This window comes from Prorops nasuta, unplaced genomic scaffold, assembly GCF_024137725.1.
Source record: "Prorops nasuta isolate Cenicafe-Biocafe unplaced genomic scaffold, Cenicafe_Pnas_1.2 PNAS00007, whole genome shotgun sequence".
NCBI classification, from domain to species: domain Eukaryota; kingdom Metazoa; phylum Arthropoda; class Insecta; order Hymenoptera; family Bethylidae; genus Prorops; species Prorops nasuta.
In genome coordinates this window covers 7,715,376-7,732,390 of record NW_027116804.1, presented here as the reverse complement: position 1 = coordinate 7,732,390, position 17,015 = coordinate 7,715,376, and the positions used below count along the sequence as shown (strand labels likewise).

General features: G+C 30.2%; 1 protein-coding gene across 5 annotated transcripts; it reads right to left on the bottom strand.

The window, feature by feature from the left end:
* Positions 1-1,750: 1,750 nt before the first annotated feature.
* On the bottom strand, positions 1,751-9,432 carry LOC136774786 (uncharacterized). Of its 5 annotated transcripts, none has more exons than XM_066729250.1 (14): positions 9,167-9,432; positions 8,077-8,235; positions 7,793-7,925; positions 7,473-7,627; positions 7,279-7,349; positions 4,324-4,507; positions 3,946-4,077; positions 3,825-3,878; positions 3,677-3,763; positions 3,302-3,514; positions 3,151-3,234; positions 2,862-3,079; positions 2,391-2,550; positions 1,751-1,990 (listed from the first exon to the last, which is right to left on the bottom strand). In XM_066729250.1, exons 5-14 carry the CDS (start codon positions 7,279-7,281, stop codon positions 1,863-1,865), a joined length of 1,263 nt encoding a protein of 420 aa, XP_066585347.1. In that variant the 5' UTR covers positions 7,282-7,349; positions 7,473-7,627; positions 7,793-7,925; positions 8,077-8,235; positions 9,167-9,432; the 3' UTR covers positions 1,751-1,862. The 5 variants fall into 5 exon arrangements, with proteins under 5 accessions (XP_066585347.1, XP_066585346.1, XP_066585349.1 ...); XM_066729249.1 differs by lacking the exon at positions 9,167-9,432 and adding an exon at positions 8,977-9,098; XM_066729252.1 differs by lacking the exon at positions 9,167-9,432 and adding an exon at positions 8,977-9,098 and having other exon boundaries at positions 7,793-7,894.
* Positions 9,433-17,015: the final 7,583 nt, after the last annotated feature.

Genomic DNA, 17,015 nt, shown 5'->3' with positions numbered 1-17,015 from the left:
ATTATGTCACAATTATACAAATGACTGGGCCACACAGAAATGCTTTATAAATCAGTCCTTTTTCATTCATTGGTCTTTAAGTATTTCTTTCCTGTGATTTAAACTCATGAAGAATAGGATTTAGCCTGTAACAGAAATAAAATAATCACAAAGTTTATTTTCTTGAAAATTCACAATAATTTGCATTTTTCTTATTAATTTATACTCATCTGATATATTTTGTCTTCTCTGTTATTTATTAAAATCCTTCCTTCTTTTCCACAATCGTTTTTCGAAAATATTATTTTTGTTGATGATACAAAATTGAGGGTTAATCGCGCCATTTGACAGCTACGGACAAACTCCCTAGAAATCCCCTCGCCCCTCTGATTCTAACTTCCCCTCGCCACGACGCAAGATTAATGGCCAAAACTGTAGTATGTAGGTGGTGCTTGATAAATTATATACGGATAGTGTTGCAACAAGAAAAGCGAACTGCTTGAAAATGTTTTAACCAAACGTATTCATTTTGCCACAAAAAATAATAGGTGCTAACTTGAAAAACATTAGAAATTATTTTGTGTTGCGCTTTATTAACTTGGAAAACAATTATTATTTTGTGCTGCGCTTTACATGGTGATTGAGAAACAGTTTCTACTTTACTGGAGTAGCACGATAGACCTGATCATCCAGGATTTTAAGAGTGCTATAAATATACTCATTACAAAACATAAATGAGAATGGGTGATTAGCAGCACTTTTGATGGATTTATCATATTGGTAAGTTTAATATTCAGGATAAAAATTAAATTAAAGCTAGCAAACTAATACACAAGTCCCTTCTACTAGAGTATGACACTACATTAATGAGACTTCACTTATTATAGGAACGTGATGCTACTTATGTAATACATTGTGAAAAGCAAGGAAAAGAATAATTATAGATTCTTTTGCAATTACTGTAGTGGGAAATTTAAAATTGACAAGTTTGTCGAAGGAGCAGTAGCTCACAAGAGAAATCAAGCTACATAGAGCTAAATCAAAAGGTAACGACATAATCAAGTAAACCTTAAAGTAGCTTAGGAATTTGTTATTTTATCATTTACAAATGCTTTTAAATTGATATAAAAATATTCAACGCTAACTGAAATGTTAACGCTGAACTTTTAAAAAATAGTTAAAACTTTGAGTCCATCAAAATATTTAACTTTTATGCATGAATCGTATGTCATTTTATTAGCTGTATTTATTAATTCAGTTATCTGTTAGATTTTTACAGTGAAGATATTTCATTCTTTATTCAAATCTATTCCTTGAAGAGCATTGATAAATACAGGTAATAAAATGACATAGGATTCAAACATAAAAGTGAAATACTTTGCTTCACTTAACAGTTGAACTATTATTTAAAATTTCAGCATTTACTTTCTAATTAGTGATGAAGTGTTTATTTATAACAACAGTAAAATGTGTCTGACCACAGTACTAAGATTACCCTAAGAGCAAGAAGTCGACTTATAGTTAACTATAAGTTGACTTTTCGCAAGTTAACTTTCATTTCATATTGACGATAAGTCAGCTATAAGTCAAATTATAGTCAACTATAAGTCGACGATGTCTGACTTTAAGTCAGCTTTTATAAGTCAACATATAGTCGACTTGTAAATGTCAATTATAAGTTGACTTCTATAAGTCGACCTCAAGCCGCCTTCGTAAAGTATAATTTTTAGTTCTTTATTTTTAATGTAATGAAATAAATTAAAAAATAATATTAATTTTGACCTAATTTTAGTATATTTAACCTAAATACAATATTAAACTTCCATAAACAAAATACATAAAAAAGACATAAAAATACAGTATAATTATTGAGTAAATAATTCTTATAAATTAGAGGCATTGGAGTTGTTGTTCTCGTATCTTTTTCTATCGCTTGATCGCCGCAACCATTCTTGCATCAACTGTTCCACTGAGCTTTGAGTACTACCTTTCATGCATTTTAATATAGTATCTGTAAATATAAAAGTAAATTTTATATTGGAAATACAGTCTTTTAATAATATTATTTTAACACTGAAAATATCGATCGGAGATTTTCTAGCAATTTAAAAGTGCTCATATGTCTTAGTACAATTAGTAGATTAAGTGCTAGTTTATTTACTTGTTGTAATAATATAATTATACGGATTAATATTGGTGTAGGTTGTTCTCATCTATACATATAATATTAGTAATATATAATGATAACATAAAAGGCCGATTGTAAATATATCTGTTTATTTGAAGTCAGTAGCACACATCACTCCTTCACGAAATAGATAAATATAGAAAATTCATCAAGACAGTAGAGCAATCAACCTTAAAAAACTTAATTAATGAGAATGAGAATAGATAAAGGATAAAGGAAATACCACTAATGATTTGACAGGACTTGGATTTTTTAAAGCAGGTGCGATTTTTTTGACCAGCCCATGTTAATAGGGTGCCAAGCTCATTGGAAAACAATAGCTTCATAGCTTTTCTTGTGGCTATTTTTTCATTCGCTCCACCACTTTTAGAAATAAGATTTTCCTATAATTGTAGAAGGGAAAGGAGAATACAAGTGAATATCGTAAAAATGATATAACCCAGTTATATATATATATATATATAGGCTATTATTTACAGTCAGATCTTATAAATAACACCATCTCAAGCATTGGTTATCCTTTTCTATCAGAAGAAATGGAACAATAAATTCTTAAGTCTGCCTTATTAATAAAATGTGACTATAAATACCTCTCATAGAGACTAAGTTTATCTACTTTTAGCTGAGAATTAATTTACTATCATGCATCTATACAAGCAGAAAGATAACACTATTATGTGATTACTTTACCTACCAAATGATATTTAGCCAAACTATCCTCTTCTAGTAGTTTTTCAAAATTAGTGAAGTCTAATAGAGTGTTCAAAGGCAATTTCGATAATATGCTATTGCCAGCTGTTTCTTCTACATTTGCTCCTCTTACTGAATTTTTTTCCAACAGTAATGACTTGATATCATGTAGCATTCTATATAATTTTTTATATTGTTTTTCATTCTCACTTCTACAAATAGCTGCAATAAAATGAAAGGTATTAATAACTTCAAATAACTATTGAAAGTAGAAGTATTATTATAATGCTTACAACAACAATTGTTATGAGTGTTCACAATTTGCGTCACCTGATGCTGCACCGAAGAAACAACATTTTCCGCTTGTCTTGAGCACCCTTTAATAGTATAATATATCAGTAATTACATTACATTATAGCAATGTTAAACATTTGATTATTTTACCTATTTCATTTATATTGTTATCAGCGTAGTCCGTAACTAGTTCTGTGTGCGAATAATTAGACGCTTTGGAATTAAATTTGTCAATATTATAGTTAGCAGCAGGTAGATTTACTGGCAATTGTTCTCTGTTATCAGAGGAAGGAGACTGATGAATTGTGGAAGTAGTGGCGGAAGGGTTATGTGACTGCAAGTGATGTTTCTTTGTATTATTATCTGCAGGAAATAAATAAAGATTTATAACATTAAAAATATATTTAATATTATTGACTAATAGAAATCATGTTCACATTTTGTCAGTTATTTAAACAACAAATATACTATAAAATAACTGATTGATTTATGAAGTATAAATATCAATTTATATGTTCTCTGTACCTTGGAAATCTGACACATACGTCACCTTAGGCAAGTTTATTATGTTATCTTTGGCATTTTCATTATTATAATTCTTCATTAAATTAACTGGAAATAATTTTCACAATTAAGAAAAGTTCAATTAAAACTATGTACCATTTATATTTACCTTTCCTTTTCTTAAAATCGGGCTCTAAAATTTCATGTGGAGAATCAACATCAGCTGAGAAATTGAAAAATATCTTATTAGATTACATGAGGAATTATAATAATCTATTATAGCAGCTTACAGGCATTAGAATCGTCACTGAAGAATATTTCTTTACATTTGCCAAATAAAGTTTTTTTTATAGTATCCGTGTCTGCTTCCGATGATAAAGCTTGTGATTTTATTTCCAATTTTTTGGCTTCCTTATAACTATCTGGTAAAGAAAAATGTTGAATTACTGTGTTTCACTTGTATAAATTTTTATAAACAGTGTTAATTTGAATCATTCCCATTTCAATTAACTTCACCCTGGTACTTTTCTCACTCCTCTGGTAGGCCTACTGCATACCCGACAGATCGAGGTAAAGCAAGTATGAGAGTGAAATTAGTTCAAATGAGAGAATGAATCAATTTGGCTCACCGTATAGAACGTTTTTATTAATTAATAAATATGTCTCACCTACAGGACCCAATGATTGGCTATACGGATAAATTCCCCAATTTTCGTTTGGCTCAATAGCTTTTTTTATTGCTTGTGAGGCGTTAACATTCTTTGGTGGCCACCAGTAGCTTGAATTATTTTTCAATATCCAGCTTTCTGGGATAGTAGCTACACAATTTTGTCCAATGACCACGCACCATGCCTAATGAACATATTTTTGGTATTAATAGCTATTATATAAAATATATATCATTTTAGATGCTTTTACAAATTAATCGCTTATTTATAAAAGGATTAAAAGCTCATGAGTTGGCACAAATATCTTAAAATACATGCATGTATGCTTTCTTGGGTAACAATTATGAAAACATATTTTCAGTACTCTTAGCAAATATAGACCATTATTAGAAAAAAAAAAATTATCTTTTAAAGTACATATATGTATAGATGCATATAAGTAACTTTGTAAAATGATATTAAAAAACTCCATAAATTAATGGCAAAACAATTATTTGAAAGCAGTATAATATATTTACTACTACAAAAACTTAAAGATATAAAAAAAACTATATATTATTAATAATATTTATACACAAATACAATTTCATGCATTGGCTACATAGTTCATCACGATCTCCATAATATTTTTTGATTCTTCAATAAGCGATTAAAATGTAAATTTTAAAACATTCAACTGGTTGATAAGTTATGCCTAATATAACAAACAAATTTTATAAGATATAGAAACTACATAACTTAAAATTTTTGAATTAATCATTATGTGCTAGTAAAGGAATAACAATATATTCTGAATCACAATCAGTATCAATTTGAAATCCTTTTGTTTTAATTAATGAAACTGGCCACATTTGAAGATCGGAGATTCCTTTAACAATATATATACCTACAGCACCAGAATTAAGAGGATAATTAGGTAAGTTAGATAAATGCAGAAATTTACGACCAAGTATGACAGGTGTTCTTTGATGATATGCAATATATGAAATAGACACAATGCATGTAATATTATTTTCCTGTATATAACAACAGTTATTATATAATTTAGTGGTTAAAGTAAACGAAGGGAATCGGATTCTTGCATGTGCATCGTAGCAGTCAAATGGCAACATTAATGTTATAGGTTTCTCAAGCTGAGGAATAGACCAAACAGGCCTACTAGAAACTAAGAGAGATTGTTCATGTAATCTATTATAAAGCTGTTGGAGGGGCTTCTCATATTTCCTGAGCAACTTTTTTAAGCTAAACAAATGATTCTCAAATGGAAAAGCACTAAAATTATCTAATGGTCCTAGTTGTCTAGCATCTTGTGCTAGGTGTATCAAGTTATGCACGTTAAATGTTAGTGTCTCAGGTCCATATAAAATGCTCATATTTTTAACAAAATATTCTAATAGATTTTGAGAGTATGTATTATTTTTAAGATAATCTCTTTCGCAACATAATATTCTAATGGCACAATTTAATGAATTAAAATGAAGAAGTTTAGAATCCGGTAAAATAGTATTTAAAACAACAGGACCTAGATAAAGCAAAAAAGTACGATACTGTGTAGCTTTCCATCTAAGAAAGTCGTCTAAATGAAAAAATTTGCGTGCAAATTCTAAAGGAATACATTTAGACACAACTTTCAATTTATCAGCTAACGCTTTAACATAAACTTTAGCTACTCTTGAAGATTTTGATCGACTGATCCACAATGTTAGCAACTGCTTAGTTACACCTAGACACGTGTTATGCATATAATCTATTGGGAAACTGGTAACCATGGGAACTGAAAGTGATTCAAAGGGAGAACAAATTCCTTCAAGATGATGTTGAGGTTGAGATCTGTTAATGAAATCGGCATCAGTACGCAGGCTCTCATTAATATCTGGAAATGTCATTCGTCCATTTATTCGTTTGCCAACCACAGTGCATTTTGGGCAAGCATAGAACCCATTATGCGATTTCGTACAAGTTACGTATGCTTTAGCTGGCGAATCACAAATAATAGATCGAATTTTAATCTGCCATTGTTTCCCATTAAAATTAAAACCATTAATTTGCAAATGTAAAAATTCTTTAATGAATGAATTCAAATATTCTGAAAGACTAGGTTTCTGATATCCATGATAAATTCCAATAACAAATGGCCTTAAAGAAGAATTTACCACTTTACCTAAGATTGGCCACAATTGACTTTTTGGAGCATTAGAAATTTCTGTCCCGTCCACATTCAAATCTAACTCTACAGTCTCATCATGAAAATCATTAGGAAATTGCAGAACAAGAAATTCTAATACCTTTACTAAACCATAGTGTAGATAATGTCCATGCGGAATCTCTATAATACTATGTGCTTGAGGTTTAGGTGTATTCAATAAAGTCCTTGCATCAGATGGAAGATCATCATGACCATGAACTTTAAGAAGTTTTAATAAAGCTGATAAAGCGTTTTGCTTAATTTGAAAATCAGTCGACCAGGTTCGCAATTCTTCTTTTAAACATGCCTTATCAAGCTGATTAAATAATAATTTATCGCTATTATCATATATTCCCGATGAAGAAGAACTAACTGAGAGATCGTCCGATAAACATTCATCAGAAAAAGAAAAATTCATTTCAGAAGTATCATCTACAATAACTGGTGATGCGTTGTATACATCATTCGAAGAATGAGTAACATCAGAACTGTTGTGTATCATAAAACTCATTGCATTATTTGAAGAAGTTGCTACTATATTAATTTCCGAAGACGAAACATCTTCAAATGAATTTACATTAGAGCGGAGATATGAAGCCAAAGAAAGTCTATCTTGTTGACGCTTAGATAATTCGGAAAATTTTTTCATTTTGAAAGATAATGTTAAAAATAATTCGTTTACTAGCACAAATAATGTTATCCTTATGCGTTAAACCTTAAAAGTGTATACGAGTTATACTTAAAATTTGAATAAAAATATATAAAATAACCATTTTATTCTGCGAGATTATTCTTCCAATATTCTAATATTGATTTGGCTTCGGCTGAACATGCAAAAAATCTGTAAATGGCAATATATATAGAAATGACTATAAAGTGGTAATATCAACTTTTAATAAAATAAAAAACAAAGTGAACTTATATTATATATATTTAAAAATAGTAAAAGATAATAATTAATTACCTTACATTGAAGTGAAGGATTTTTGTGAAGATTTCAAAGTTGTTGTTACTTAATACGTATAGAAGCATCCAAAATTTTAATAAACTATCCCTTCTAGTTTCTTATCAAATTTATGTAAGTCTTAACAATTTGTTTAATATCCCATACAGATTTATCTGAAAGCAGAACAGTATCACACCAAACTGATTCAGAAATTATTAAGCAACTGTATTTGCAATGTCAATGTTTTTTTTTAATATTTATTAGATTAAAATTATTATATGTATGATTGTTTCTATTTTGAGTTAGAAAATGAATAACTATGATAATTATATATTTACCTGACAGTTATGCAGCTAATTTATATTATAATAGTGAAGATATAGCTTTATACTCCGTTGAAAACAAAGTTAAATTCAGTCTTCTGCAAACTTAAAGTGGACCTTAAAAAAGATATTAGTCTCCTTCAAATATCTAAAAGTATAGAGTAGCATATATATAATGGTTGTTAAAAATATATTAATTGATTGCAATAGATTTGGTGGAAACTATACATATATATCCTTTATATCTAATTGTTTCTCCTTCGACTTAGAAAAAGTAATAAAAAATTGTAATTAGTTACCTGTACACTGAACTGAAGAATTTACATATAATATGACGTCAAACTTATTATACACTGATTAATTGAATGATAGCATCTCTATATTTTGCTATAATCCTTTCAGATTTTTCCTCAACTATGATATAAGCCTTTGAAAATTCTTCAATTTTCCACACAGACCTATTAAAAAGTATAACAACGTATGAATAGAATGTATGTATACAAAATAGTAATATTTGCCTTTATGTTAATTGTTACTAAGCTTACTTTGAAAGGTGATAAAGAGATAATAATTATTTACCTGCGGATGATTATAATATAAAATACATGTAACATAAAATCTTTACGTATAGAAACTACAATATAATGAGTTTCATCGAACAAATTTAAATTATTCATATATATCAGTATCCTTGTCTACGAAATGTATTGTTTCACCATCTCTTTTATAGTTCATAATATAAAAACAGAACAACATAAATGAAAATTTACCTTTCAAAATGATCTTATATAGTCACTGATCTAACATATATATGTTAATTCAGTACAATAATATTAAACAACATGTGCAGGGGCAGTTACTTAAAAAGCTCTAAAACATAGATTGAAGACAGATTCTTTACTATATTTATATTTAGGGAAGTTTTATGTTAAATGTTTCAAATCATTAATATTATTAGTTTGGAAATAAACATTTTTTATGTGTATGCATACTTTAGGGTCTTTTAAGTTATATACTGGCCCTATGTGTTTGCTTCTATACGTATAATCATATTTTATTGCAGTTATTTTATAAATTAGAAAAATATTAAACGACAGATATGATTAAGACATTATAAAAAACATTTATGAAAAGGAATTAAGGTTACTCAAAAATGACTTTTTATTTAACAAAATATATATAGAAATTTTCAATCTTACCGTATACAATAGTTGCAAGAAACGCAAATTTATCATGCATATAAATGGGCGAGACAAATAATCAATATATACATGTATTAAAATATTGATATGACTTTACCGGTGGGCATAAGGGATACACGGGACACATGACATATATATACATATATATATATATGAACTGCAACTCTGACGCAACTTCAAGACCAACCTTCATAATTTTAGGCTGATTCGGCCAACTGCTGCATACATGCGGTGTATCGAAATATAGAAAAATATTTTCAAATGCACCGCTATACAAAAAAATTCAGCTTTTAACTCCAATTTGAAGTCGACTTGAGGATTACTAAAAAATGTTGACTTATAATTGACAATTTGAAGTCGACTTAACGATGGTTAAGAAAAGTTGACTTATAGCCGACAATTTCAAGTTGACTTCGGAATGACTAAGAAAAGTCGACTTCCAGTCGACTTTTAGTCAAATGTGCTGTTAGGGTACTCAACGCTAACTGAAATGTTAACGCTGAACTTTAAAAAATAGTTAAAACTTTGAGTCTATCAAAATATTTTACTTTTATGCTTAAATTGCATGTCATTTTATTACCTGTATTTATTAATTCACTTATCGGTTAGATTTTTACGATGAAAATATTTCTTTCTTTATTCAAATCTATTCTTTGAAGAGCATTGATAAATACAGGTAATAATATGACATAGGATTCAAACATAAAAGTGAAATACTTTGCTTCACTTAACAGTTTAACTATTATTTAAAATTTCAGCATTAACTTTCTAATTAGTGATGAAGTGTTTATTTATAACAACAGCAAAATGAGTCTGACCACAGTACTAAGAAACTGCCAAACTATTTTAATAGTCACAAGAATTGAAATTCTTGTGATAAGTCAATTTTGTAATTGCGTTACACTTAATTTTCTTTTATCTATGTGTAGATATTTGTAACTAAATTACTACTAATTTTAATTTGAGGCAATTCATAGATAATATTTATGATGAGATTCACTTAAAACATGTGCATAGTTTCTTTATATATTTTATTAGACAATTATGTTTAAAAATAAGCCATTTTGTGCATTCGTGGCATTGATCAGAATGTTTATGAGTGTATATTTTTAATATTAAATACATTATAAAATATTAATAGTTGTCAATTGGTATTATTATTGGGTATTAATAATGTTTAAAATATAGTCTTATCAATTTTAACAGCTCCATGATTTATTCAAAATGGTCTGCTTTCAATTATGGTAGTCTTATGAGATATATGATTTTACTATGTAGCTTCTTAACCGAATTTTATGATAATACCCTTTTATGAATTGGGCAAGAACACTGTGAAATTAAAGTTATTAGTTATTTATCTCATAAATATTCAGATTATCATTTTACATGGAATTAATTATTAGCGTCACTATTTATTAAGAGTGTTTGAGTGTCCTGATATATTAGTATAGGGAGCAGAGTTTATAAGGGTGGTTTATCATAAGAGTTCTAAAATCTGATTAACCTTATGTCATAGTACTTTGTGTCTTAAAAGTCACAAGGATTGAAACTTTAATACGTATAATCCTTTTAAATTGCTTCGTAAACTTAATCAAGAGTTTCATATGCTTTCTGTCAGAATTAATTAAATATTTTTTTTTTTAAATACTTTTGAATAATTTAAAAGAGTTTATCATTATCATTTGTGATTATTATAAATATTTTAAATCATTACAAAATCTTTTTTGATGATATAACTATGATTTCATTTTTGTATACATATCTTTGCTATAATGTTTTCATTTCTTGTAAAAATTTGTGAGCTACCTGGTAATATACCATCATATGTTCATTAGTTTTGAATTGTATAGAAGGAGATTAATTTTTCTTATTATAAAATACTAATATTCATAGTTAACATTTTTGAAAATATACTTTATATCTTTAAAGATATAATATCTTGTTTTGAAGCAGTGAATGAATTTATTTTCTAAAAATTATATGTTTAAAATATAAAGAGAAATATAGTTTTTCTACGGTAAGTTCATATATATATATATATATAACCGTCGAGACGCTACTTTCTCTTTTTCAACAGGTTCGACCACTTTAATCTCAAAAAAAATATCAATTGGTTATATTTAATGATTTATATATAGATAAACATGATTTTTACTACCATTTTGTTAAATATTTAATATTTACAGTAGTTAACCTTTAAACTGTCGTATGGATTTTTAACACGCAGTATAAATTGAGTATACTAGTTAATTATACTAAATTTTAAAAACGTCCCAGACATTTCATGGTCAGGATATTAATTTATATATTTTTTTAATATTCATAAAAATATTTATTCTATTACCACTTCCCAGCAAACAGATATTCTAAATCTGCAACAATGTAGATATTGGTATACCCCTAGATGCCGAAAACTCTGCATGCTATTTATGTAATTTTAGGGAGATGTGCCTTTTAAGAGTTAAAATATAAGATACTTAGCAATCTTTGTAAGATTGCGGACTAGCATGATTTCCTCAAATCGAAATTTTTACGAATTACTAAGATTTTAATAATATTATTTGTATCTATTATTTAACTTACTCGTGTAAAGATAATATTCAATAGCGCCTGTGTGTGCGTCCTTGTTTCACTCTTAAAAGATAAATTTTAGTACCTGAAACATCAAAAATAGCCACAAAGTATACATAGTTTTGATTTCGAATCATGTGTACCATTTATTTTTATTAAATTTTTACTTATCTAATAATTGAAGGTTCTCTTTGCTTTTTAACCTCTTCTCATTGTTGATGTACACATTGGTGTTCAAACAGTTTTCACTATTGTCCAAGATAACTATTCACAAATATAGTCATTTTAAACACAATCTAATAATAAATATATTATTTAACATATAATTATATTACACTCACTATAAAAATCAATCACATATCTTGACAAATAAACATGTTTAAAACTTCTATCGTTGGCTCAATTTGTGGTTTCAGCAGCGTAATGGTAAGAAAATGGCGAAGGGTAGACTGAGAAGAAAGAGACAAAGACAGTTATATGTACAGATACCGCCAGACATGGCGTCCTACTTTACAATACTCTCTGCATACACATAATATACAAAAGCTGTGCGGAAAATATACTAAATTAGAACGCTATATGTGGCGGCATCTGTACGCCAAGTTAGTATACAGGCAGTGCCGGAAATGGCGTTCTATACTTTAGTATACCTTTCGGATACACATACTAAGCGGAAAATCGATTGGATTTAATGAACACATTTATTTGCATTTTTGTTTATTTGAATTTAATATATTTAATTATAAAAACCAACAAATAATAATATAAAATAAAGAAATTTGTTTAAATCAAATATTTGATACAATTAAAATAACAAAATATTTTAATTTAAACTTCGTCTATTTGGCATAAATAAAGTGATTTATCTGAAAGGCAATTTTCATGACATTTATTTAAATATTTATTTATTTGGCTAAAACAAAGTAATTATTTGTATTGGGAATTGGGAATATACGTATACAGGGTGTATCAGCAATGATGCTTTTAATTTTAACCACATAATCTTGAGCATAAACAAAATCGAAAAGTCCTACACTATAATATCCGAAAAAGCATCATTGCTGAAATAAATTAATTTTAAACTGATAAATCAGGCTTTTGATTCAACGGAAAAATGACTTTACTTTTACTTTGGTTGACAATTCCCCTTCAAACAACAAATGAAATTTGTACCTCTCCGCCGATCCGTATTGTCATACACGCATATACATATCCACGCAACTATACCGATTATTAATATTACCTCCTAATGTTTTACATTCCTGATCCTGGTGCCGATGATATTCATTTTCTGTCTATTTTTAAAAGGATCCTCGGTAGCACCCATTTATTAGTTGAAAAGTTTGGAGAATAATACGGCGTTGCTCATAGATTAATTTTTAAGTCGTTTTATCTTTTCAGTGACGAGGCATATGAACTGCTCTAAGGTAGTCTAGCAATAAGAATTATATTAAAAAAGCTATTATAAGAAATTGTATTTTTTTCTGTTTGAATCTTACTGTTTTATCAGATAAAGCAGAGTTTGCTACATCATTGGAAGAGCAAAATGTCTCGAGAATAGATTCTCAAGTAAAGCCATAGTCTTCTCTAGAAATTTCAATCTAAGTGGAGAGCTTGAGGGACTCCTTTAAGAATAAATAAGCCTTTTCTTTATTTTACGAAGGGATAAGCCACAAAATTAAAAATAATTTTTTCTTTATGCCGTAGAATGGCCATAGTTTTTACCTTTTTGTCTTTTGTCTAGTAAGTTTTGCACAGTGTCTGCTTAATTGAACTTGTCAGTAAAATTAGCCAATTGCTAGGTAAGATTCTAGTTTATAGTGACTAGAAGTTGATATAGTCACCAAAAAGAAATATTTTACAATTCACCAAGCAAATCGTATAAAAGTGAAGCGAAAAGTATAAGCATTTACTAACTTATTTCTGAAATCTTTTCGTATCTAAAAGCGTGCAAAGACTGAATAATAATCTACAACATTAACAAAAAATTATTCTTAATTTTTTGGCTTGTCCACTCATAAAATGAAAAAAGGTTTATTTATTCTTAAAGGAATCCCTCAAATTCTCCACTTAGATCGAATTTTCTAGAGAAGACTATGGCCTTACTTGAGAATCTATTTTCAAGTCATTTTACTCTTCCAATGATATAGTAAATTGCTCTATCTGATAAAACAGTAAGATTTTTAAAAACAGACAAAAATAAAATTTCTTATAATAGCTTTTTTAATATAATACTTATTTCTTGATTACCTCAGAGCAGTTCATATGCCGCATCACTGAAAAGATAAAACGACTTGAAAATTAATCTATGAACAACGCCGTATTATTCTCCAAACTTTTCAACTAATAAATGGGTGCTACCGAGGATCCTTTTAAAAATAGACAGAAAATGAATATCATCGGCACCAGGATCAGGAATGTAAAACATTAGGAGGTAATATTAATAATCGGCGTAGTTGCGTGCAAGTGTATATGCGTGTACGACAATACGGATCGGCGGAGAGGTACAAATTTCATTTGTTGTTTGAAGGGGAATTGTCAACCAAAGTAAAAGTAAAGTCATTTTTCCGTTGAATCAAAGCCCTGATTTATCGATTTAAAATTGATTTATCTCAGCAATGATGTTTTTTTCCGGATTTTGTAATATAGGACTTCTCGACTTAGTTTATGCTCAAGGGTATGTGGTTAAAATTAAAAGCATCATTGCTGATATACCCTGTATAAATAATAAATATTAGAATTAGATAAGTCAATGACTTTACTTCAAACCATTCTGTTATTTATTGTTTTTTTTTGTTAATTATATGCTTTTGTTCTTTCTTTCAGATCCTCAGACAATTTTGGGGAAAGTAATTTTTTTTTATTTCTTTGCTCATTCTTTCGCTCTCTGTCTCTGTCTCTGTCTTTCAATACGCCTGTTGAAAAGCGGCCATACGCCTGCTGAAAAGCGGCCATACGCCTGTTGAAAAGCGGCCATACGCCTGCTGCAAAGCGGCCATACGCCTGCTGCAAAGCGGCCATACGCCTGCTGAAAAGCGGCCATACGCCTGCTGAAAAGCGGCAATACACATTTGCTAAAAAGCACGAATTGGTCGGCTAAAAAGTGACAATTAAAAATTTATAATATTACGTATTTTTTACTAATATTAAATATTGTCACCAATTTAACCTTTGTATATTTACTGGTATAATATACAAATTATTGATAACAGCCACCATGAAGCTTTGTGCTAGGAATGAAGATATTATTAAAAATGGCCAGTGGTTAGAGGATGAGCACATGGATCATTTTTTTCATATACTAAAATCGTGCTCTAATAATGATCCTCGAAGTACACTATTAATTCAGATTCCTGATAATATTGAAAGTGTACGAAAAAATGTAAAACATATTCAGATATTACACAGCTGTGATGATTTTAAATCTAATCAAGGTGGTCATTGGGTTTGCTCTTATTATGATGGTAAATCAATATATATTTATGATTCATTGAATAGGAAAAGGTTGCAGTAGTGGTAGCTAGGGGGTTCCTGTGACACGGTGGTGAGGGGAGTGCGGGTGTGCGGGGGGAAGTGTCTTGGGTTCCTGTGACATGGTGGTGAGGGTGGTGCGGGTGTGCGGGGGGAAGTGTCTTCTTAAGAGCTAGGGTTTATTGGGTGATGAGGAGGGTGCGGGTGTGCGGAGGAAATGCTTTGGCTATGGGGAGTGAGAGAGAGAGAGAGAGAGAGATCCCTCTCACCCTCTCTTTCTCTCTTAGAGTCTCTCACCCCTCTCCCATCAGCCTAGGGCCCGGATGGTTAATTATCCTACGGGTCCACTAGTTCTCTAAGGCTTACCACCTCTCCCATGTCACTAGGGTCCGGATGGTTAGTTATCCTACGGGTCCACTAGTTCCCTAAGGGTTACCCCTCTCCCATCACCCTAGGGCCCGGGTGGGTAGTTATCCTGACAGTTACCCAGAGAACTTTTTTTTGTATTTTAGTTGGTGGAGGAAAAAGTTTCTTTTTTCTCCACTAGGTGGCGATCACGAAAATTACTGGGGCAGCTACACCGCTAGGGGTCCTAAGCATCTTACGGACTGCCATTTTTGATTTCTTAGTCCTGCCCTCGGAGGGTCTTTTCTCCCTCCACATACTTATCCTAGACCCTCCCACTATTTTCCTACTATGGACCCGCCATTTAACTTGATTTCACATTTAACCATTTTTCTTCCCTCTCAACCTACCTCTACACCATTGAAGGGTCTTTTTCCCTCCACATACCCATTCTATTCCCTCCTACTATTTTCCTCCTTGGGTCCTTCTTTTAATTTCACATTATACCTTTCTTGAACCTTGGGTACAGATTCCTTTTTTCTTATACAAGCTGTCGATAAATATAAAGTGAAAAAATATGCAGTATCAAGTGATTATTAATTTAGCGTATAGACAGAATTCTCCAGTAATTCCTATAATTACAAGAATAATAGATGAAATTATGCAAAATTTATCACAAGCGGTAAATGAAGAAACAATCGAGACGCATGGAATGGAGTATGAAAATAGTAAGTTATTATGAATGAGATTGCATCATACATTTTTCTAAAATCTGATGATTTTTTACAGTAACACGCTGTATACAACTGTTGATGAGAGGTATCAGATTGATTGAGATAGAGGCAGGGATAATTCCGCAGGAAGAGGAGGAGGAGCAGGAGGAGGAGGAGGATGAGGAGGAGACAACGATGGAGGTAGCAAGGGCAGAAGAATAGCTTGATATTTTAAAATATTATATGTTAAAACTCTTTTTAGTTATATATATATATATATATATATATATATATATATATATTGAATAAAAGTATTATATGTTAAATCTTTTGAATATTGAATAAAAATTACTGTAAGCATATTATAAATGAATAGATTATTCATTACATCTTCCTGTAAGCATGCTCTACATGTCACATAGTTAACAGACATTATTTTTCCTTTTGCGAAACAATGGGGAGTGAAATTCTAGGGACCACCCAATGTTCCTCCTATGAGCTTTCCCAGGGCTCTCTAAAACTGACCCGATACCTTCTGCCCATATTTTACCCTCTCAACCAGTCTCTAGCTATTTTTTTTCGAGACTTTTCTCACAAACAGGTCAGATAAATGAGCCCACGTGCTAAACAGAGTCACAGTTGTGAAGTAAGATTGTCAAGAAGCCATTGATGCGCTCGATACTTTCTGACCATATTTTACCCTCTAAACCAGCCTCTAGCTATTTTTTCGTGACTTTTCCTCCCTCAAGCAGACCAGACAAATCATTCAGCCTCTAGCTATTTTTTTCTCAAGACTTTTCTCACAAGCAGAGCAGACAAATGATCCCACGTGCTAAACAGAGTCACAGTGTGACGTAAGATTGTCGAAAAGCAATTGATGCGCTCGTAAATTTTAAGCTGCACTCAGGATATGTCCTTAAGATGCTAGTATTCCCA

Bases quoted from the DNA above. Each gene is read 5' to 3' on its own strand.
- LOC136774786 (XM_066729250.1), bottom strand. The intron at 4,078-4,323 runs GTGAGACATATT...TTTCTTTACCAG, and splicing joins CCAATCATTGGGTCCTGTAG to ATAGTTATAAGGAAGCCAAA. The intron at 1,991-2,390 runs GTATTTCCTTTA...TTATATTTACAG, and splicing joins GTCCTGTCAAATCATTAGTG to ATACTATATTAAAATGCATG.